The 24,791-nt window shown below is 44.2% G+C and overlaps 1 protein-coding gene across 5 annotated transcripts in view; it reads right to left on the bottom strand.

Moving 5' to 3' along the window:
- The window catches only part of WT1 (WT1 transcription factor), a 48,496-nt gene extending 36,500 nt beyond the window's left edge, over positions 1 to 11,996 (bottom strand). Inside the window, exons 1-3 of one of the 5 annotated variants that reach the window (XM_073347733.1) lie at positions 11,230 to 11,996; positions 4,941 to 5,063; positions 4,248 to 4,350 (exon numbers count right to left, since the gene is read on the bottom strand). In XM_073347733.1, the coding sequence (XP_073203834.1) occupies positions 4,248 to 4,350; positions 4,941 to 5,063; positions 11,230 to 11,620 (617 nt within the window). In that variant the 5' untranslated portion in view covers positions 11,621 to 11,996. Of the gene's footprint in view, positions 1 to 4,247; positions 4,351 to 4,940; positions 5,064 to 5,549; positions 5,826 to 11,229 lie in introns of those variants that run through there. The other 4 variants (XM_073347732.1, XM_073347734.1, XM_073347735.1 and 1 more) reach the window with 4 other exon arrangements.
- Positions 11,997 to 24,791: the final 12,795 nt, after the last annotated feature.

The raw sequence follows: 24,791 nt of genomic DNA, 5'->3' as shown, positions 1-24,791 counted from the left end.
CACGGTCAAACCTAAATCCCTGGCCTGATTTTCTGCGGGGATGAAGTTGAAGTCTATGGAAGCTGGTTCCTCCAGTGGGACTCAGTGGTCAAATTCAGAGGTGATGTGTGTAAGGAAGGGACCATATTACTGACTGCAGGCTAAGTCCGTCTAAGCAGTCCAAGTTGGTGCAACATACAAATGGAGAAGGCCAGAAGAAGGTGTAAATTACACCAATTTGGACGCCCTTAGATTTTGTCCGTCTTGTTTTAGTTATGCATGGGGTGGAGTGAGAAGAAAAGGGATCGGCTCTCCGAACAGGAATGAAGACAATGGCTATCAAACTGTGGTCCATGGGTCACCAAGCGTCCCATAAGCCCTTCCTGGAGACGTGAAGGATTGAATATTTTGCAGAGCAGGTCCTAGTGGCCCACGAGAGGATCTCTCAAAGAGCGATCCACAGAATGCCAAGTTGGAGAACCCCTGGGCCAAGACTTAGTTAAATATGTTCCTTGCATCTGTACTAATCTCTACCATCTGTGTTCTCCCTAGCCGCTCCTCTACCATCTTCCGTGGAGGAACTAAGGAACTAACATGAAAAATACTCTTGTTTCTGAGATATGTTCTTCATAAATTCCAGTCCATGTTTCCTACCCTCTGTACTGCCTACAGGCCAACCGGCCTTCAAACAGGACACCAGTTTTCCTGTTTCTAGCACTCAGAGAAAAAGAGATTAGATGATCTGACACACTCACTGGGATGAACCTGGTGATCCAAGAGGATACTACCACCACATCAGCAAGTGAACTTTGGGTTTATTCTGATCACCACTGTATTGTAATTTTTCAGACAAGGGGTGTTCTGGAATGCGCATTAAAGCCAAAATTGAAGCTCAACTTTCTATCTCGGCTTCAAACAAACAACTTGTTTCCAAGTGTCGTTTATAATTGGTGCCTAAGTGGTGAGAGAATAGTCTCTACATATGCCTATTTACAGCAGATGGCTGCTAAGGACAAGAACTGTATCCAGGTGGATTATGTCAAACTGTGGTCTCATTAGGAGGTTTTATCGTTCCAAGTGCTGAAGGTACCGAAAGACGACTAGTATAGCATCCCATCCTCTATTTTAGGAGAGGCTCCCTATTATAATCAAATGTTGGAGAGCCGACGCTTTAAAGATCTGTCAGTATACCCACTACAAAGTGTTGAGAAACCGAAGTATTAACGTTTTTGTTCTGACGTGTGTAAACGTTCTGGTAGAGTTATACATACATATGATGCTAGCTCCAAAAGAGTTTAAGGGATTAATCCTTAGCCCACTGCAGTCAGTCAGTGTTACAACTTTCATTGGCTTCAATGGGAGCCGGATCAAGCCGCTAGTCAGGGAGAAATTGACTGCATGCTAGAATGCCGAGCGGTAATAGGGGGAGTTAAAGATTGAGTTTCAGCTACCCATGAATGTAAGGGTCTAATTCCAAAACTCACAGCAAGAGATTTTAAGTTACTGGCGATGCAGTGTTTGTGCCCTATTCTATTCATTAAGGAAAATGTCACCGAAGCTTATGAAAAATGCCTATTATACAGCCATCGTTGGGAAGGTGGAAGGTAGAGATTTAGAACAAGCAACAGTTCTTTACTTTCCTACTGGAATGCATATATCAAAGTGCTGGGCTTGCTTCATTAAGCATAATTAGTGCACTTGTAAAACTGAGTGCATCCGCCGTGGAATAAGTTAGTATCATTTAGATTGTGCTTGCTCACATCCCATCGCTAGAAGTAATGCTGAAGCTATACTCTGCAGCCAAGGGCGAGAGGGGCTTAAAACAGAAGCTTTGTATCTGTTGTTGCAAGGGTGAAGAAGGTTTCTTATTCAGTGAAGTAGCTTTATGGGTTAGGGTTTGTGTCAACATCTAGAATAATTTAGAGTGAGTCTCCAAAGAACAGACCTGCCAGGGTCACCATGGATTGGCTGGGGAGACCGACACACCATCTGTAAAGGAACCGATCGTTTCTAAAGAACTAGTCTAGCTATTGGGGTTCTGACGAGATAAAGTTTTATGGAGTTCTCCCGATTCATCAACAAAATTAAGTTTCTGTTAAAGTCTGGCCATTTGTTCATTTACCGTTATAGATACGAGTTCAAAATGGAACAGAGAACGAGAGGATTTCACCGAGCTGTCTGAAATCCAACTGCAAAATGCAAGGCGATCTTATAAGGCACCGAAACATGAATAAAACTGCTCAGAAAGAAAACACTTTATCTGTGCCTTGAGTTGCACGCGAATTATGCAGAGCCACACATTTTCCCCTTTTGAGGCCTCTCTACAAATCATATTTATAGATTTTCCTGAGAGATGACCCATCTTTGTCAGTTTCAGTGAAGGCATTCTCCCCGCCAATTATTCTACAACTAATCTATGTGGATAGGCTTCTTTCCTTCCTTCATTACCTCATTCCCTCTTTCCCTTGACGTCAACTCACGTTAATTGGAGAAGTGGCTTCTGGAAGTGACAGAATTTTGTTGTCCCATGTCCAGTGTTGATTAATCAAAGGCGATTAACCAGCCTATGAGAAGAGTCAGTTGCAACTTCCTTTGCAAAGGCACATTGTTTTGTGTGCTCGGGTTACTTAGCAACTCAGAGATATGGGACTGGCTCCAAGTTCACAAAAAGTTGAAGAATAAATTTTAGGTAACTTATTTTCTCACTCCTAAACACACTGTAAAATTGAAGGAGACACACTGACCCCCCCCATGCCAAACGAAGAAAATGGGAAATAGCTATTGAAAAGGGTCCATTGTAGATGTACGCCACTTAACACGATCAGAAAACGAGATCCATATTTTGGCGGCAAGCAACGCGGGTATTAATTTTCTGATTCTGCTTTTTAAGTGTATATTTAACTCATAACATTGGGAGTCACAAGAAGGGGGTTTAATTTGCGATACAAAGCCACTTCGTGGGGAAATTTTTAAATGAACTGGTTTCAGAGTTATGGATATTTACTTTCGTATGCATTGTACATTTCTGTCATTCCTAAATGACCTGCTAGTCTCCCCTCACACCCATACACATACCCCTTTTAAGAACAGGCCGAAACACAGCACCAGAGCCCACTGAAATGAAGTCGCTGAAAGCCTCCCGTTAATTTGCATGGGGGTTTTGGATCATAGTTTGGAGCGTCCCACCTGCAGTAGATAGTGGGCAGGCGGACTACTCCAGGGGTCAAAGAGACTATCGATTGCGGGATCAGGACCTGTAATGGTAAACTCACGTGAAAGGGGAAATGGAATTGATAGTGGTGTATTAAAGATAATCAACCCCCAGGAAATGCAGTTTTAGGGAAAGCAGCATCAACATTAATCTGGCCTGTTTTCGTTCTTACCAGCTTCGCACAGCTGGTAAGAAAAACTACCACAGAAGCACATTTATATAAATCCGTTTTGCAGCCTTCTTACAATGTTTGTGTCAGAAAATTCCAGGACAACATATGTTATACACCACACTCTCCACCCCCCCCTCAGTTTTCAAGCATTCATATTGTGTCCTGTGACTCTGGTCCCTCATAATCACTTCAATCTGATCAATCCTTTCTCCGGGCCTAACCCTACTCCCACTTAATTCAATGGCAAAAACTATCTCACTGAATTTCACTGGGAACAGAATCTGGCCCTCAGTTAAAACTGCCATCGAGTCACTGGTGGGTAGAGGGGGGCCCTTCATTTAAAAGAAGAAAGCCCTTAGCATGGCTCCTATGGTACGTACACCGGACAAGTAAATTCATTGTCAGGATCCACCTTGAGATTGCTAAACCGTTGCTTTCAAAGTGTCTCTTTGTAAGGCGATATGGTCCACAATATATAGTAGTATAGATCAGGAAGGAGAGCCAGGCTCAACACACTATGAGGGCTTCATTGTTGTTCCCGCTCTAGTGAGAAGCAATCCAAATAAAGCAAGTAGCTGGGACAGGCATGTTATCTACATCACAGAACCTTCAGAACCGAGGGAAACGTGTGCGCCAGACAACAGAAAATATCTCGTTAAAAAAAAAATTAAAAAAAAAATCAGTGATCAGGACAAAACCAGAAAAATGCATAAAAACATGAGGGAAGACCAAAAAGAAAAGAAAATTTATTTCCCCTATACAAGGAGTGGTCTGCCAGGGAGTAAAAACATCACACACACCAGCCAAAAATCTTGTCAGTGCAACAAGCAAGGTTAAATGCAATGGAAGAGGAAGCGAACAGTAAAGGCTTCCGCGTGGAGGTACCTGTTATAGGGGGTCCTCAGGAGCAGGGCCTGGCTGCCCGTGCAGCTGTCTGTGGGGGTGTGACAGCCGTACACTGGTGGAGGTACCGAGTACTGTTGATCGCCTGTAGACAAACCACAGAGAGTTAACCACGGCCATGCTCAGCCCTTTTACTGGAAATCTGGATGGGGAAGGGGAGCGCTACTTTGAAAGTTAAGAAAAGTTCCAATACAAGATACGTTGGCTGGTTGAATTCAGGATTAAGCAGCTATAGTCAGAATTCAAACACACGGGTGTTGGGCCTGCATAAAGCAAGTTTACTTGTGTGCACCGGCCAGATTCTGCTCTCCTTTGGCACCAGCGTAAATCCGGAGTAACTCCGCTACGAGTCACTGTGGATTTACAGCGAGATCCCCGCCAGCCATGTAACACCTTTAGCACCACTAACCAAGCGGCACTGGAGTTCATTACATCTCAAGTATCTCCCATCGATGTGGAGCCCGCAGGTTCAGGTAACCCGTGTAATCAGCTCGGTAGGCTGTGCAGCAGCCAAGAGTAAAACAATGCATTAATAATGGGACCCCTGGCCTCGGAGACGGAGAACCCGGGTAACGTGTAACTGCTGGGGCCATTCCCTAGAGAGGCTATTTTTTGCGCGGGAGGTGTTGGCTGTTTCTCCCTCCTTTTCGGCTACAGAAAGGTCTCTACCGTTACCTAGCGAGGTCTGTTGACTGATGGGATCCTCATGTTTGAAGGAGTGGTTTGTAAACTGCGCTGCGTGGTGAGAGGGAGTGTGGCCGTAACTTGGAGTCCCATCAAACGCCACTGCGCTGTAACCTTCCAAAAGAACAACAGAAGAATCAGGAGTTAGTTGCCTAGCCTTGAACTTTCTCGTGAGGCAGCTTCCTGCGAACTGTCTCCAAGCAGGCGTCGAAAACTGAAGCCTACGCTCTCCCAAGGGCTTGAGCTCCCAATGGCTCCCTTCTGCCAAGATAGCCATCAAAGTGAACTCCGATAACCCGAAGAGCGGGTTACCAAAATAGTTCGCTCTCTATTTATGGCCGTGGGTCTAGTTAAAGCCTCCCCCTTGGTGCTGTTTGCGTCTATTCTCCGATTGCTGCTCTACTCTGGTGCAGCCCCCTCTGCATTGAGCATCGGAAATGGTGGGGTTTTGCCCCATAACTCGCTCTCCCCATTGCAGCCTCACTCGTGCCATTTCACAGCAGCCTAGAAGAGAGAGGCATTGAGGCCAGGACAATACATTATCTGACCGGGAGAGTTCAGTTAAAAAAAAAATATCAAAGTCTTTGCTGAGAAGGTCACCTCTGGAGAGGTCCTGAAAGGGGGGAATGGGCCAAAGAGGGTGCTGTGCCCGGGCGGGAGGAATGCCCATTGGCACAGTGCAGCTCCGGGTCAGGAGCCAAGCCAGTCAGAGCACTATGAAGAATGGAAAATCGGAAGTCTCGTTCCTGTTTAAAGAGGACAGATCGGTTTCAGTCATAAAAAGGATGTTTTCATTAATTGTTGCTCATCTTAAAGAGGAAGATTCCCATCTGCTGTGTGTTCTCATCTGCCATTTCCAGTTTTAAAGTTACCCTTTAATCTTTTTTTTTTTTTTTAAAGAACAGCTTTCCGAAGAGTCTGCAATAAAAAGGTGGAATGTTAAATGAAAAATAAACTCCTACTTTAAAGCGAAAATTGCTGGCCAAAATAATAAGCCTTATAGTTTTCACCGAGGAGATTCAGATGGAAAGGGATCACCTCTGCTGACCCGAGGCCGACACCCAATCGTAAATCAGGCGTTTGGACACCAACTTTCATTAATTACTTGGAGCCAGCTAAACAACTTCAGCTAAAAAAGTAATTACAAAGTAATATTATCTTTGAGGCTTCTCAGCTCATCAGCATTTACCTCAAAACCCAAAGATGTCAGCGCAGCTCTTTTGAGAGCAAATACAAACCTTAAATCTTCCTTGGACCGCGAGCTCAGCTTCTTTATAAAGATCACATTTTCTTCTAACCCTTATTAGTCTAGCTCGGACCTCCTTTGGGGAACCGTTTTGACGAAACACACAGTTGGACATTGGCCTCTACGAATCTCTTTATCACCATTCTTACATGTATATTCCATAACCCCCCCCCCCCCGCAGCCCAAAACCTCACTCTGGCTTGGAACCCCCTTGTGCTAGGCGCTGTACAGGTACATCAGAAAACAATCCTTGCCCCGACAGTGCTGTGGTCACTTGTTACGACAGAGATTTTCCAATGAGGTTACACTGGCTTTATTTAAAGGAGCTCGGGAAGACATATCAGTGGGAGGCAGAAGATGGAGATTACAGAAAACACTGTGGCGCTGGAGTAGCACTAGTCCCATGCCTCCATTTTATAATAAATTATCGGACTATGGAGTTCCGTCACGGAGATGAAAGGAGGAAGCTACAAAATAGCAAAGATCTGGATTATTCTGCCCTGGAAGTCGTTCTGAATCAGCCCTTTGGCCCGGGCTTCCATTAAACACCGAGCCGCATTTCTCCAGAACAACCCAGTCTTTGTATCCCACCCCCATGGCTCCCCATGGCTCCTTTCTCTTCCAGAGCATGCTGGACCCCTTTGGCAGCGATGACAGCACGGGTACCCCATGGACTTCCATGGTACAGCTGTTTCTCGCCCTCTTATCTCCTTCACAGACTCAAGGATTTTTTTCCTTCCCCCCTCCTTGTTTCTTTTCAGCGTTCTAAAACACTAACACTTTCTTAGTTACTTTTGGCCTGATGCAGACATTTGGTGGCCTTCGAAACTCTGCTCCGAGCAGAATGATGTTTTGGCCGCATTTTCCGGTGTTGCCTGACCCAAAGCTTCAGGAATGTGATAAGAGAGTTGAGTTCTGAACAAGCCTCCTGATAGCAAGGTCTCTTTAATTAGGACCTTATCAGAGGCAGGGCTGATTAAAATGTGCTGAAAATAATTGAAAGTTGCGCATCTGTTGGAGCATGCGATCTTCTGAAGGAATCCAATTGTTGGAGGAATCCAGCTGGATAAAAGGACAGGGGAAGCCAGAAGAGAAAATGGGCAGAAGTTTCAAAGCCTTATTTCCCCCCCAACACTTGGCAAAAAAGTGATTGCTGAGCCAAGGTAGCGTCTTTCCCACGGTCTGAAAAGGCAAAGTGCAACCTTGACTGATTCAAAGCAAGAACATTTTATCCAGCCCTAAAATACTGTTTGCGATCTTACCAAATTCCTTGAGGCCCAAAGGAAGCGTTGTGTGCTGTAAATATTTTTGCTTAGTGGAGAAGATGCTCGTACCCGTTACTATTTTGGGACTGTCACTGTACTGGGCGCTATATCGGGAGGTGTATCAAAATATGGCACAAGCATGTGTGTCTTGAAACCAAATATTTACGGCCTGGGCGCCCCACCGGGGAAATCTCTCCAACGGTTTAGAGATCAGAGTCGATCTTCAGAAAGCCTAAATTTAGCGAAAGTTGGCAGGTAGGCATTTTAATACGGAGAAAGAACAGGTAGGAGACATACAGAGGATTAGTAGACCATGGTAGTAGATACCACCCATTTCCCCCCAGCCCCTAAGACCTAGGTTAATAGGGCCATTCTGGAAGCTCTTTCAATTCAGTTTTTGATCAGTCCGAGTCTGGTCTTCTCCATTCTGAACAAAAGCAAGTGAGGGGGAGTGCGATGCGTTTGTAAATGTCAAAATATGTAGACAACCGATTGCGTGAAGCTCGATCGAAATGCTGGAGGTATCGCATACCTGCATGTGTCATAAAGTGATGGTTTTAGCTGATCCACTTACAGTGTGATTGGATCTGGTTCACCTCTAGTTTTGGACAATTTTGCTGTCTATTTATTAAAAGACAATTTGCTCCCAGAGCGAACTATATTTTCCCCTAGAGATAAGCTACCAGGTTTGCCTGCAGTAATACCCAGGTCCAGCCAAAGGAACAGGGAAGACTGTTCTTTGGGAAAGTTAAACCAATCTCTCTCATTTAAAGAATTCCTTATGCTAGTTTAAATCAAAATGGTGAGGAAAATAAGTTTATTTTGGCTAATATTCTCTAAGAATCGATTAGGGGGAATCGATCTGACCAATTGCATTCCTTTCACCACCGCCAGACACACATTAACATTTAAAATTATCTTAATGTCGGTGGAACCAAAATTTCCTTCCCATCTGACACTGTAGATCATCGTGGGGAGAACAGATACTTTTAAGTATACAGATAGAAAATCTAACCGAGAATGACTGAATGTGTAGTCGCAGAAAAATATAAAGGTAGCAGTATCTGGTGTTGAATTATTAAAAACGGAATTACTCTTATTCTGAGCAAAATGTAGACTGCAGCTCAGTTCTGATGGTCACTGCAAACTGATATTTAAAACATTTACTATATATGCTGTCCTTGTCTGTGTCTTGAAGCGGTCTGCTTCTCCTAATCCTCGCTGTTGTTTCTGATTGTTTAATTCTTGCTGGAAGGCCCCAGGAATACTGCACATATACATTTTAAGCGTTTAAGCAAACATAGAAGAACTTCTCCTGAGACATTAGGTTATTGAAAAACGGCTAACCATTAGAAATCCAACATCAGCCTAGGTGCACACAAACTGAAAAAAAAAAAAACCACAAAAAAACACAGAGCAGGTATTTGGAAAGGCGAATGCTCTTTAGTTTGCAATCGTGGAAGGCGTACGTTTTACCTAACATGTTGGAGAATGCAAGATATCCTGATACCCCCCAGCTACTCCACTGCCCAGAAATCTGTGTATTAAAATAATAAAAATAAATTTTAAAATATCAGTAAGACATCCTCCCGCGCTCACACACGCCCAAGTGTCAAATAAATCTGAAACATCTCCCCCTCCATACACAATTCTAATAGTTCTCCAAAAGTAATCGTTTTTCAATAATAAGGCGTTTGAACGACGTTTGGAACCAAGTAAATGAACGCTGCTTAGAGACACTTTACATCTACTACTGCCTTCGAATCAACGAGCATTTTGGTTTCAAGGACTGCATTGCTGAAGTAAATGCTACAGTAATTGAGTATTAAATCATGAAGCTCAAATACTTTATTTTTCCTACATATTCTTAGCTTTTTCTCCTCAATGCCTAGTCTACAACCCACGACGCAATTCAAATACTAATAAAAGCCCAGTTTCTTTATCGGGATGGCGAGTTATCAATATGCACTGCAATGAGGCACTTTAGAAGGTAACAGGAATAGCAGCCGTGTTAGTCTGTATTCGCAAAAAGAAAAGGAGGACTTGTGGCACCTTAGACTAACAAATTTATTTGAGCATGAGCTTTCATCCAGGGAAGTGAGCAGTAGCTCACGAAAGCTTATGCTCAAATAAATTTGTTAGTCTCTCAGATGCCACAAGTCCTCCTTTTCTTTTTTGGAAGGTAAGCAATTCAACTATGTGAATATTGCACTTATTCCACAGAAGAAACCATGCTCTTGAGGTTGTCATGTGTGTGTGTATATAGATATATATATACATATATATATATATATATGCCCGAATTGCAACCGATCTGGTGTAAGGCACCCAGAACACCTTTGCGTAGAAAGGATTTGTTGCCCTCCTCTTAAAAAGAATAGAACATATCTTTGATAAAAGATAATGCAACCTGCCTGAAGGTCTCTTCCCGTCTGATTAAAAAAAACCCCGATCACCCTAATTTAATTTATTTTAAAATCTCATATTCAAGCAAGGGTTGGTCTCAATAGATCTATAATTATATTTTTCCAGTTTTAGGTTTAAGATAATTAAACCTTATATCTTAATGCATTTAAGATAATTAATTAGTAGCTGATTACATGAGGCATTTCTAAACAGCAAACCCTTAATCAAGGAGCCATTGCAAGCTTTCAGATGACCCAGGAAAGTGTTGCACATGGAATAAAAACGACGCACTTATTTCTTTCAAACGGGGTACAAACTGAACCTTAAACGCAGTGCTTCATTATATGCTGCTTGGTATTTTCCCCCTTCCCCGGTTACATCTGCAGATGTTTAAATTACAGCAAATGGAAGGAAAATGGTTAGATTATAACTACGTGTCCACATTTAGGGATTGCTTGGATTTATGCTAATGGATTTTCCTGGTAATTTAATGGGTGTAAATTTAATGGCTACTGAAATAGTAGTTTCTCTGTTATTCCCTTCCTGGGAAAATACATTCTAACACCAGATTCAGAGATTATCTAAATGTCATCCCATTGTTTGGTTAGCTCGGGTTTTGTTTTTTTAAATATCTTCCAATGGGAGATGCCACAATTACCTGTTTAGTGGAGAGGGAAAAGTGGGCGTGTTATTTCACTGCTTCAAAACGTTAGTTTAACAAACAGAGGGTTTCAGATTAAAAATATATTCTAACGGGAGTGATTTATTTACGATGATCCATTAACTATTAAAGATAATTCCCCACCTTATACTAGATATGTTGGAAGTAAACGCTCTAGATCACCTTGAGAGTAACCCCACCGACATTTGACTGTCTTGAAGCCAGTCCCACTTTGAAACAAAACTCTGCAAGGAGAAAGTTTCCTGGTCTCGCCAAACAACAGGAGTGAACCACCCACCTTCACTACAGAAGCTGAGTGAGAACTCAGTTTAAGAGCGAATAGAATAGCAATGCCAATTCGTACACTATTTTAAAGAAAGCCTGAGTGAGTGGCCATCCCAGTTTAACAGCGGCGTGCAATGGAAATCCCTGCAGAGATGTGGCTGCCAGAGCTGGGTCTAGAGACGTTGGTCCCAAAAGTCATTGGTCCAGTTTAAGAAGGGGGGGGGGGGCTGATCTTGGTTGTCTAGTGAGTTGCACGGGGAAGAGGACACGCTTGGGAAAGGGCTCGGGTGTTAGATTACCCAGCTGCTGTCTGGCGGGGAAGAAGCCAAGATACAGTTCTGTTTACAAGCCTGTCGGGATTGTTGCAAGAAGAGGGAGAGCCCCATAAACCATTCCCCGGGCGCAAGCTGGCCTTACCCTGGTTGCGGATGGCTTGCTGGCTCTCCAAGCAGTTGGGCAGATAGGCGCCGTTGGGGAACATCCGAGCCTGGCCGGAGGGCGCCTGGCTGGGCGGGGGGGCTCCGAAGGGTCCGTAGCGGCAGGCGCCGGCGGTGCCGGTGAACTGGCCGGAGAAGTGGACGGTGAAGGCGCTCAGGCACTGCTCCTCGTGGGGGTCCGAGGCGTTCCAGCTGGGCTCCTGCTTGATGAAGGAGTGCGGGGCCAGCGAGCCGTAGGACGCCCCCGGGGGGAAGTCCAGGACCGGCGCCCACTGTGCGGCGCTGCTCACCGGCATGGCGCAGTTGCTGTTGCCCGGCAGGGAGGACACGGGGGGGAGCAGGGCGTTGAGATCTCGCACGTCGGAGCCCATCTGGTCGCAAACTTTCCTCCTGCCGGGGAGCCAGTCCCCCCCCGGGCCGCACTTATTCCAGGCGACCTGCCCCCTGCCTGCCAAGCCAGAGCCCGGCTCCGGCTGCAGGCACCAGGCTGCCGAGCTCAGCCCCTTGGGGGAAGCTTGCTCCGGAACACAAGTCCCCGGGTCCAGCCCTGCGGGAGCCGGCAACAGCGCCAGGGCAAGGTTATTCTCCAGGTTCACCCCTTACTCCGACAGCACCGGGAGAGCGGCCCGCGGCGGGCTGGGGAGAGCAGCGGGGCGCGCGAGCCGCCTGGAACTCCCTACCTCGGATGCTGCCTGGCCGCCCTCAAGTTCCCAAAGCTCAAATAGCTGGGCTTGCACGGGAGGAGGAGCCAGGGGCTCTGATGCTCCATTCATCCAAGCTCAGCCTGCTCTGCTGAGCCAAGCCAGACCCAAAGCACTGGAGGGAGGGGGCTGGCGGGGCGCGAGGAGAATCTTTCTCTCCCTCCACGTTACTCCCACCCCTTGGTGCAAACGCCACTGACCCTAACAGCCCTCGGGCTTGCCTTTGCCTTGAGCGAGAGTCCGCAGCAGGCAGGTTATTAGATGGCTCCAGGTGGTCAGTAAGTACAAGCTAAACGATTTCAGATACGAGCGGCTTGCATGCGGAACAGTTATTGGCACAATTGGGATCGGGGAGGGGGATCTATTACAGGCAATCCGGGGAAGGGGGGAAAGAGCTTTTCCTGGCCAGAAGCATGAATGAAAGGCACCGTTTTAAAGAGGCGGAAAATGCGTCTTTTCATTGCAAATCTCTCGTTGCTAAAGGTCCCAAGAGGAATTAAATACTCCTTTTACGGGCACCTGTGGGCAAGTGGAAACGCTAAGGACGGGCAGGGGGAATTCACTCTAGTAAGTGAGATGAAGACATAAGAGTAATAAGATCATTCATTACCTGGCAGGGTAATGCCTAATTGGCCTGATCTTTTGTGGCCGTTTTGCGGAGCTGGGGGAGGAATTAATTGCCCGGACATTGGGGAGACATCAAGAGCTTCCCTCCTGCGGCAGCCAGTGTGACAGGGCTCCTTAGGGTACCAGAGTACCGAGATCTCTGTACGAATCTCTTCAAAGGCTCAAACTGGAGAGGACCAGAGGTATGGAAGAGAATCACAAGGAAGGCAAAGGGCAGAGTCACACAGGAAGGGACTTTAGTTGGCTGGCCAGTGATACGTTAGTGTGCTGAGATATAGGGGATTCAGTCTCTTTAAAAAGATGTCCCCAATTCTACGCAGCGAACTGGTATTTAAATGAAACACACAATCCCACCGAAAGGACTCAGCCAGGCAGGCTGCTGTAGAACCCTACACAATAAACAACAGGGGCTGATGGAATCTTTGCTTCCAAAGGCATCGCCGGGAACTTCCCCCCGCCTCACCAGCCCTTCTTCCACGCGCGGCTAGACCCTGTTTGCCCGGGAGACCAGCATCCTCTGCAAAGCAGGGCCTGGGGGCAGCTTCTATTGGCGCTGCCAAAGTGGCACCCGGGAAACCCCCATTAAAACTCAGCGCACCCGCCCTTCCCCTTGACATTGTCCCAGGGCTCGCAGAGAGGCGAGCCACGTTAGTGCACACTCTGGGCTAGCGCAAAGGCCCTGGCTGGGCGTCCGGCGCGCGGCTGAGGTTAGCACCTGCACTAGCCAGGTGTCCCCAGCCGCCTGCTCTGCTACCCTACGCTTTAGCTCCTGGTTAGATGCTCATCATGGCAATGAATCGTGCTGAATGGAATCCAAACAAACTGCAGGGCGATGAGCAATTAGGGCCTGATCCACAGCCCACTCCAATCAATGGGGAGCATCACCATTGTCTTCAAGGGGCTTTAGATCAGGTCCTTACAGTGGAGGGGGCTCATTAGAAAGCCTTGGCTGGAAACACCCACTGACTCTGGTCCGTGTGAAATTTCCTTCCAACCCTCTCCCTCTAGAGATCGAGCTCCCGGGACAAGCGACAGTTTCTCCCACGGGATGGGATTTTGCCTGCAGACAACGGACACTTACAGCAGGGAAAGACACCGATACAAACCCATCTTCAGCTCTCACAGCAGTTTGTCTCCTTGGCGTTCTCTGTCCTGCTCAGCCAATAAAGTTGGTTCGGTTTTTTAAAGCAATGACACTCTTTCCAAACACGAAATAGGGGCTCCTGTTCGGCTACCTCCTTTTTTCAAAGTTACTAATAAATCATCTGCTTCTGAAAGACGCTTCCAACGCCTCACATAAACAGGGTTCTGATAGTTCCTCGATGGTATATTTTGATATTACACGCCCTTTACATGTCTTTACATTTTGATATTGCATGCATATTCCACGAGAAGCGAAACATTCCAAATCACTCGGTCGGTGTACTTTGTATTTTTTCCCCACCAGGCATGATTCAACCTGCATAACATAAAATTATCTACGGGACATGTAGAATATTAAACAAAATGCAGCAGTCACACTCGAACCTCACCCTGAAACCTTCCGCTTTGGGTACGTAAAAATAAAAGATCTTTAAATCTCAACGAACTGTAACTAGCATTTTTCTGTAAAACCGAATTTGTCATAGTCTACATAGCAATTTTCACTGTAATCCTTTCCCCACACAGCATCAGAAGTTGTCACAAAGCATTATCAACTCCGATTTTATGTTTTAAAATAAGAAAAGAATCAATGCTAATCACCGTATTTAAGTATCAGGGTCTGAATTTGTTTTCTCCCTTAAATAATTAACACAGCTAAAAGTTGTGTAGTTAAGTGATTAAACTACATGATTTTGAGAAATAACGTTGAAGCAAATCACTGGTTGAATATGTAAATTGGTCTTACTACTCTAAAAGGAAACAGATTTTAACCCAAAGGCAATCAGAGAAATGTTGCTGTTGCAATAATCAAAGATCGCCCAGGTTTGCGGATTTATTGTTAAGTGAGGATGAAACTAAGGAGAACTCTGTTTGGTATTGCTTCCAGAAAATTGCTTATGAAATTAGAACCCATTCTTTCAAGGGAATCGAGGTGATTCAACCTTCGATTACATTGATTGGTTTGTATTTTTATTTCTGTTCCCTCTCCCACTTCCTAATGTGGTACAAATTAACCTAGTACTGACAAAGCTATAGTCATCTGTTTTTATTCCTATAGCTCGAGTCGCGTTTTTGAGCCACTGAAAGATAAATATTCTGCTGGCTACAGTTGTTATTGAATTTGTTTGTTTCAGCAGTTGATAAGTGCTTTATAATATAATTAACCTCTAGTACTGAACACTACAATATATACGTGGAAATGAACATCTTTGAACTGTTATACCAAGTATTTTAGGGATCTCTTAACACAAAGGCAAAGTCTTCTAAAAGTGGACTATCTTATTCTTTAGTAAATTGTTTGCTTTGTTTAAGTAACCAGAAGTATTACTGAACAGAAAAGGTAATTTCCTCATTAGGGAGGACTGTATTATTCAGACTGTCAGGAAGACTTAAGAAAGCACTTCCAAAGCTTCCCCTCTCTCAGCTGAACACAAAGTGGATAGAATCAAACAAACAGCAAACTTTAAACCAAAACAAGGAGCAAATAAATTCCAGCAGGTTCTGTCTTTATACCCAATACACCAGCTCCAGCTGAGAATAAGGACTGACGGGGTGAGGGAAGGGAAACAAGTCAATTTGTACCCCCAAAACCGAGTTTAATTTGTTAAAACTGTGTCTTATTACAGATAAATGTGGAGGTAGGTGAGATAGGTGTTGAAATGTTCCTTGCCCGTGTGTGATACGTGCTGTAACTGACACAGGTTACATACCGTCTTTACGAGAGTTTCACCTGACCCTAGCAGAAATGCTAAGCATACATAGACTGGCTATAGGCTAGGAGGACACATACATTCCTGAATCGATCAATCCATCGCTTTTAACAGGTTTCTTTAAAGAGCCAGATTCAGGGGCGTGCACTTCCCAACAGCGATGCCCAGCGACTGCCACCTGAGAAGATCCTACGGGGCAAAGCCACAAATAAATATAAAATTGGAGACTTCTATATTTGTCTATACTACTGGGTCGAGCAAAGAAATCAATAAAAGATTTGGTGGAACTCTATTTGCCGGTCAACTAGTCCGCCCTTGTCAATTATGAAGGGAAAAAGTCAGCAGGAAGATCACAGAGAGCCCTGGTAATTGGCCATCCCCACTTTTTGCATCCATTTCCTCACATTCAACAGGGCACCAGGTTAAAAATACCCCTGCAATAGAAGCACTTTATTGTTGGAGTTGTTTTCAAATAAGAGCTAAATGTCAAGGTCAGAAGCGTGGCCGATAACTCAGGAAGGGGTTAGTACATGCATCCAAATCCATTGAGCTCAGAGCCCTCTTCTTCCAGAGTTAAAGCGATTCCAGTGCGTATGTATGTGTGTTGAAGGAAACGAGCCCTTCCCAAGTTCATTTTCAGATCTAAGGAGCAAAGCCAGGGACCTACCCTATTTCAAAAAGAACCTTTAAATATAGCTGTATCTCCATCTGTCCCATTTTTAAAATATTGGACGGAGGCCCGATTCTAATCTCACACCAGTGTAAATCAGGAGGAACCCCACTTAAGTCACAGAGTTACCCAACATTTAACAGGTCAGAATTCTGGTCCCTGGGCCTCAAAACAAAAGACAGGAACATAGGAATTGCCAGACCAGATCAGATCTGCGGTCATCCAGTGTCAGGTCTCTCTGACGGTGGCCATGAGCAGATGCCTCAGAGGAAGGTGTGAGAGCCCCAACAGACAGATGTGGGATAATCTAAGTGCCCCCCCTCCCACTTTGGGTCTCATCCAGCCCTCCCATACTGAGAAATAGGTTTAACCCCCGAAGCAGGTTTAATATCTCTTCCAACTTTTTAATAATTAATTGCAAAAGTTCTTTAATAATATTCAGAAGCGTTTATTATCCCAGCACTCTGATGCAGAGATTCCCTCTAGATCCCTGGCAAAATGGGCTTTGGGAACCACCTTTACACACTGCTGCAGTGTTGACCCTTTCTACGTTTTTCCCTCTTATTTTTCTGCCTTCCATCCCACCAATTAATGGGCTGAGAATTCTTATTACGCTTTACTAAGCACCATAAATGATCCGCTCATGGCTTGGGGGTGGGGGAGAATGACTTAAACAGAGATAAATTCCCAACAATCCCGATCTTTGTTCACGCGGTTCAGTGCAAACAGAGGGATCTGTCTCCTTTCACTCAGGGAGCTGATCAGGGTTTGATTATTTAAGTGCCAAGAGCAGCAGAAACAAAGCTGTGAACCATCTCCAGGAGTCCAGGGTGCAGGGAGCAAAGAGGCTGAGAGAGGCAGAGAATTAATCACAGCGGGCCCGATCCTGCATTCCTCGTGAGCCTCAGTGTCGCGCTGAAGCCACGTTTATTTATTTGGAGTTTAAAATGCGCCTGCAGCGGAAGTTACAACAAAACAGTCACGCTTGCTATTTACAAATACACCAGCTACAAGGCTGGGATGCACTAGGAATGCAGGATCGGGCCCTCAGCCTCGAGGGAGAGGATCCGACAGTTACTGGGCGAAGAAGAGGATTCTCAGACAAATGTGGAGCGGGAAGGCAGATTTCAAATGTGAGCTTCTGCGTTTGGAGAGGAGCCTTCTCTGTAACATGTTCCTTCCTTGCAAACAAATAATCGGATTCGCTCTCGGCTGCGCAGTGGGAAACTCAGAGCTCCCAGCCCCCGCCAGCAGATTACTATTTTCTTCGTAGTTCATGGATCAATTTCACTGAAACCGGCGGGGAAACAGAGCCGGTTCCCTACCCTTGCCCCTTCCCTGTCAGCCTCTAGTCTCAGCTACATAGAACTATTAGGTCTAAAGGGAGCAGCAGGACGCATAGAGCTCCTGCCAGCCGGTCCCTCCGGGTAGGGCTCCTTATTCCATCCCCACCCGAGCACACGTTCCGCAAGCCGGACCCCTGGCCCAAGCGTACCATTCCTCTCAATGGAGAGCGCTGCTTACAACGAATGGCGCGCTCCGGCCCAAGAGCGGCTGGACCCAGCTCTTGTTCTGTCCACACGGGCAGTGCCTTCCCCGTGTGCTCCCCTTTGGATCCACGGGCAGCCGATTGATCTCAGAACGCGGACACCAGCCCTGCCCTGGCATGAGGGTTAGAGACCAGTGCTGGGAGCAGTTCTAATCGCCACAAAAGGTGCAGACCTAGGACACAGCCTGAAGCCTAACGGGAGGGTGTGTTAGTGTCGTTAGCTTGGGATCAGGAGAGCAGGGTTTTCAGTGCCGTGCAGAGGAGAGAACAGCTTCCTCAGCTGGAGATTCTGGAGAGGCGAAATCAGGGGCCGTTGCCACCCTGGGGTGGTGGACGAGAGCTCCCTGACCATCCAACTGAAAGGAAGCCTTAGGTTCACGCTGCGACCAGCGGCTAAGCAGGGAAGCTGGGGGGGAGGAAGAGCGACTTTGCGAGGGCAGGAAACAACCGTGTAAAGGAATGTTTGATAAAACGAATCTCCAGTACATATGATATGTATATATTATTGTGAGATCAAACGGAGTGTGCTCTGCGGGAAAGGGATTCCCTCTCCCCCCAAACTCCTTCTTTAAACTTTGGCATGCTGTCATCAACATCGAAGGAAAGTATGGCTGGATTCTGTTAGCTCATCGGCACCAGGGAATTAGAAGCACTTTCAGCCGGTCTCTACCCTGCTTCCTCTGTAACCTTACAAGCAATGTACAACTGTAAAAACAGACAAGGAACCAGCTATCTGTCAAGATTCGTGTACTCCTTAGTGAAGGAACTTAACCAAGTAATAAATAGTGCCCGTGACCTCCCTGTGGCCTCAAAGCAGGACCAAAGCATGCGTTATTAGATCCCAGAGCAGGCAGGCAATTGGACTGCGGAGCCTTTGGAATCCCAAGACGCTGGCCAATGAAAAATGAAACGGAACCAATAACGCTTAATTCATGCATGTGCCGCGCCCCAGGGGCAGAACCGGTGCAGCGCTCTGGTCTGTAAGAGCTGCATGTCTCGGGGTACAACGATAATCACTCTGCAGTCCCGGCGGGAGGAGAGGGAGCAACGCTACTCAGCCATACACTCTGGAACCTTCGGAGGCGTGTGATGGAGATTTTCAGCAGCGTGCACGGGATTTCCTTAAATCTTCTCTGCACGTTGCTTTGAAAATCTCAAACCGGTGCGCTTCCCGCGTTGGCCTCCTGCAAAGGCGGGTGCGGGAATTTACGGATTAACTAGTGTTTAAAATGCGTACCGCAAGCACACAATTCTTTTTACACACACACACACACACTCCAATCCTGAACAGTGTAAGGGAACCACACATCACCCCTGGTTTGTCAGATCTAGTGTCCCCGCGCTTGGGGGTGCCCGAGAGAGTCAGTTCTCTGGCTATTTATTCCATTAGAAGGAATGCCTGTCCTCATGACAGACCCGTCTGCATCGGCCCGATCCCAGTGCTACAGCCCGTTCCGCACCTTCCTTTCGACCGCAGAAATCCATTGCCTACTATTGCATTCGAATTTCCCTCTTGTTCGGTGGCGGGATTCTTCTGCCTTCTTGTTTTCTGTGCTGCTTGGTCTTGCTCGGGAGCCGATTCACAGCAAGGCGCTGACCTAGCCCCTCGTGAACTGCTAGGAGACCGGGTTGGACTTTATGGAAGGTTGCGTTCACCAGTATCAGCAACCGACAAGAAGTTTGCGGCAGCTCCATTTCTTCCCTCACTTGGTCCCGTGTCAGTGCTGTACAGCACTACAGTAAATATGCCACAGGAAAGTGTTCCCATGTTCTGTGGACGGCAAAATAAGACAGATTTGGGGAGTTTACGCTATTATTTTACCGTAAATCTTTGAAATTCTGGAACTAATTATATAGAGGATATGTCTCAATTTGTTCTGCATTAATGCCACATTGGGAATGGAGTCAGGGCCACAGCCAGAGCACATACTCCAGCACATGAAATTGATGAACTGAGACTTGCTGCTAGTCCCGAACACACCATCTGGAATTCCAGTCTGAGGTTACAATTAGAACTTCTGACCCCAAATTCAACTTTGTGGAGAAGGGAAAAAAAGTTACTTACTCTGCACCTGTAGGAAACACAGTGTTCAAGTCTCCCTCTTTTGAAAAAAAGTATTCTCAGTGTTTGATAAGACTTCTAGTTCATATAAATGCTTTTCAACCAGCCTGGGTTTATTTCATTGTCTTACATTTTCCCCTCCTAAATTTCTTGATTACTAACTTTAATTGTATCATCACTGAGAGAGTTCTTTCACTTTGTTGAGGCATCTGATAAAGGCTACAATAATGATCTAGCTCTATGCTTGAATTCTTGGTAGGAAAAACAACAACTAGTGTCTGTGCCTTTTAATAGTGTCATAAATAACTGGGCAGCTATCATTCCACTTTCTATAGTAACTCTTCTCCTACTATTTAGTCTCACCTTGCACCCCTCCTGGATGGAAATGGACTAAAATGAAGTACTAGGTAGTACACGGGTTCTGTTAAAATTTATTACCAGGCTGCTAAGACAAAACTGAATGTAAATCATCAAGCTGTATAAGGTCATAAAATATCCCTGTGCAGCTAGCCTTAGCCAAGATTCTGGTGAATAAAAGTTCATATAGAACTGGATATCAGTAACATCTTTCAGATCTGGTATATACGACATTTTAAAAGTCTCAGATGTACAGGGAGATATACTTAGAGTAGCTAAAAGAATTATATAGAAATTTTATTGGTATTTGGCACTTTAGTATATGCTTTTTGTTTTTACTTTAGGTAACATGTTGCAGTTTGATTTCATCCTTTTCACTCTGACATTTTAAATTAGTAAATTTATTTCATAGAGAAAGGATCTAAAAGTCACTGAATGAATCAGAAATGACTACTTTTAAATATGCTAACTGGGAGCCAAGGAATTAGTCTGATATATAGGTTCGTAGAATACATCTTAAAGCAGATCCATCTTTAAATATAAAATTGTAGATGAAAAAGTAGCAAGTCACCCCTGTCCCCTATAAAATTTATGAGAACTCTGAGCCATCTGGCATTTTGTCTGTGAATCCAGATACACATCTGGAATGCAGTGGAAGGATTTACACATTTAAAAGAGGTGGGAAAGGTCCAGCTAAAATAAGCACATTATGCCAAGTCACTAAAACAGAGCTCAGAATACTTATGACAACTTTGATGAGTAAGTGAAGCCTGTTTGTGACTGGCACCGACAGAGAAGATAACCCAAGGTCTCCCTAACCTTAGCAAAATAACAGGGCAGTATTGCCTTAAGGGTGAGTTGTTTTATAACAATTTCTCCAATGGATTAGGCATAAGCATGTTTTCCTACCATGTATGGCTTCATTTTTTATTTTTATTTCTCAAAAAGCATTTAAGAATGCAAGGGAAGTCCTAATTCCAGTTTATTCTTGAGCACCCCTTTGTAGTAACATAGGGCAAAGGTACACGATAGGCCAGATTCTCAACTGGTATAAATCAGTGTAACTCCATTGGAGTTCTGCCAATTTATTCCAGTTGAGAATCTGGTCCACTTCTCTAAAATCTTGTTCTGAACCCTTGGGTACAGAGGAAGTACTGTCAAGTGAGTGGCTGCATCCTTAGGCCTCAACAGTGTACTTTGGCACCTACCTAACTTAAGCACATGCTTAAAGTTAGGCACATGCTTAATACCTTAACTGGGACCTGGGTTCCATTTTGGGGGGAAATTCAGAGTCTCTTTTTTGTCCCACTGCATAACAATGACACCAGAACCCAAGAATATGAAGGCTGTAGCAGTGTGTTCAGTGATTAAAGCAGGGACTATTAATAGGACCCAGGAGTTTTAGTTCCATGTGCCTCTATTTATTTACATGTACAATGGAAATAATGATATACTTACCTATTTCACTTGGGATAAAGTGTGCTATATACATGCATATTGTTGTATTTTGTGCAGCATCAGTGCATCAGTTCTCTCCCAAAACTCTTTTCTATGGTATTTCTTGTCAGGCATTTCTGTATCTGACAAGCAGGAATACAAATACATTTTGAAATATGTAAAATATACCAACATTAAGGGTTGCACCATTCCATAATTCAAATTGAAAATGAAGGATGGAAGGAGCTTGTCCATACCTTAACTACAGAGTTACCAACCTTTGTGGGGACAGCAATGGTTGGTGGCATGTTTTGATATTCTTGCTGACAGCAGATCCACAGCAAAAATGATGGCCCAGTGCTGTGGAAGACTTGGCAGAACCACTGGAATCCCACTTCACGATGGGATCTCATGCTGCTAACCCATGCAGGTTGTCAAAGGTTTGTTTGTTCCTTTTTGTGCAGGAGGAGTGAGTGGATTTGCTTTTAGTGACCAACACATGCAATCTGCCAAGGGGAGAGTGCAGAAAATGCCAGGGCTACTGCAACCCTCACACTACTGTACCAGCCACAGAGTGTCCCCACTACTTCTTCACAGCGTCGGTAGAGGATTCCATGCCCTCAGGTCCTAAGGGCACAATCGGTTTACTTGATAGAAGTCAAGGGAATAGACCCTTTCAGTCAATCAAGGCTGATCATACTTAGAATTCAGATGCTCTCTGTGCTTATCAGACTACTTCATGCAGTGTTCCTATAGAAGCAAATGTTTATAATGCTCATAGACACATACTCTCTCTGCCCTATATAAATGGATCCACCTAGAACACGCATTCAAGTGTGTGGAAATGAAGTACCTATACTGAGGGCCAATACCTTAATTTATATATGGTTCTTGAAAAATAAATTGCTGGAAGCAATTAGCAATAAAAAGCAACTTCAAAAACTGACTTCTCCCAGCCCTTTAGTCTGCATCATTCCCCCCACCCCAAAAAAACCTACATAAGATTTGCTTCCTTCCTTCCCCTCCCCCATTAAATCCAACTCTTTCTTCATGTATACACTGTTGCATAGAACATCCAACCAATTTGCTGAGATGGTAGACAGTCAACCGTAACTTCCCTCAACTTCAACTCCTTCCTCAAACCCCTTCAAAGGTTTTTACTGTCAGTGTTCTGAGCAGGTTTTAACAATGGGTTCTCAAACAGTGCTGAATGCAGTCTGTCCTTCTACCTGTTTATTCTGGTATTTATATGCCCCCCACCACAGTAGTACTACAGCACCGATGTTTTCCTTGTTTACACTTGCAGATAAACTGAGCTCAGCAGCACACACTGGGTTTTTTTCTTTTCTTTTCTTTTCTTTTTTTTTTTTGGTAGTTTAGATAAACTTTGAGGCTGGGAAGAATTAGAACTGAAGTTAAAGGGGAGAGGAGGAAAAATCACTCGTTAAAGCAGAGTCTTAGGGCCATATTTATCTTTGGTGTAAGCATACTGGAGTTACATGAAGGATGAATTTGGCCCTAAAAACAAACAAACACAACCAATGCTTACATTCTGCTATTCAGTTGCAAAACGTTAGAACAGGAATTAAAGAGACACTGGAAGTCTGCTGTATCTAAACCAATCAGAACCGTTGTCTTTTTTTTCTCGTTGGTTTATTGTAGAGTTAAATGACGCGCAGATCAGAACTAAGACTACCTTGGTGATGCCTTACCTAATCTCTGTTCAAAATATTAAACGTATTGGTGGAAAAGAAACAGAAAAAGCAAGGGACAAAGAGACCCTGTCAGTTGTAATTTATGCTTTCTAAGAGAAACAATGAAAGGAACAACCAAATAAGTGCAACTCCTTTCTTTAGATTACAACACAAATGATTAATAGCTCTATGAATAGATTTGCAAGTAGCACCACCATGCTAATCAAGATATAAAAAAAGTTTATGAGCAGTTGCTTAGAAAAAACAAGATAAAGCCAATGGAAATTTAATACTGGTCAATAGTGCATTTATTCAAAATGTATTACTGACTTCAAGTCTCCATAAATTCTTTGTAAAAGAAACTTCCATTGTGATCACTGTTCCAGATCTAAGTGATTTATTTTTTCCCCTTTAGTAGTAATTAGATATATCTCACAAAGTCCAAGTTATATATCTATTGATATAGATTTAATCATGCCCTCATAAGATAATAAATATTAAATTCAAATAAGAAGATAATGCAAGGAAAGTATCTATAATAAATGGATATTTTGATTTATTCATAGATTAACTCACATGAAGAAACTCAAATTTCCATGTAACTTGTTTCCAAATTCAGAAGATTCACATTTCCAAACTGTTAGCTCTTGGGAACAGAGCAGATGGTTGGATTCTGTACAGTTTCAAAAAGGTTTCTTAGCAGTTATTTATTTCATTGCCTCACTCTAAGCAGCACATTTCTTTGCCCTCTCTATCCACGCTTGGCCATTAATTCTACTTGTTTTGATGATCTTCTTGCACAGATGTATATTTGTTGTATGTGCCTGCATTACACACAAGCAGTATACTTTGAATAGTTTATAAAAAAGTACACTCAGAAAAGACATATTGAAATACCTGGCTGTCAGTCCATTTTCTATCTCCAGGAATTTTGTTCCCCAGACCAAACATAGTATTTTGCAAAAAAACATCTCTTTTTGACCTTTATACAATTATTGCCTTCAGTGATTCGTAATGTCTTGTTTGGGATCATTCAAATCAAAATCATTTTTCAGTCTTACCAATTATTTACAGAAAATCCTGGACAGCAGTCCAAGTAAATGCAGCAAATGGTAAGTAGGTTTACTGTCAGCGAAAACTTGTGCAGAATTTTTAATCCAGTACTATTCTTTCAGATTAGCTGTTGGAACCGGTTTCAACCAAACACGGAATTAGCAGTGAAACAATGCAATTTATGAGTAGCAAAATGTCCAAATGTTGTTTTGATGAACAATGGGGAAACAGCAAGATCACCAATTCTCTGGTACCTAACATTTGCTTTGTTAGGGAATGAAAGTTCTTGAATCATTGTGGTAATTTACCATGTTTTATCAGTTTCTGTTTAAGACATCTACACACACTTCAATATTCTTGACACTTACTGCAACATTCCCTATAAGCAGTTTCCATACAGATGTGGTAAAGACTAGAGCCCAAAGTTTCAAAGCTGCACATACAAATGCATGTGGAATTGTGCACCTACTTTACACATTCAAATGTGCATGCAAATCAAGTAATTGTCTATGCATCTACATTTGAGTCTAACTGACCAGG

The sequence above is a fragment of the Lepidochelys kempii genome, chromosome 6 (genome assembly GCF_965140265.1).
Source record: "Lepidochelys kempii isolate rLepKem1 chromosome 6, rLepKem1.hap2, whole genome shotgun sequence".
Classification (NCBI taxonomy): Eukaryota; Metazoa; Chordata; order Testudines; family Cheloniidae; genus Lepidochelys; species Lepidochelys kempii.
Note: the sequence above shows the minus strand (reverse complement) of the source record. Positions and strands in the feature narration are given on the sequence as shown.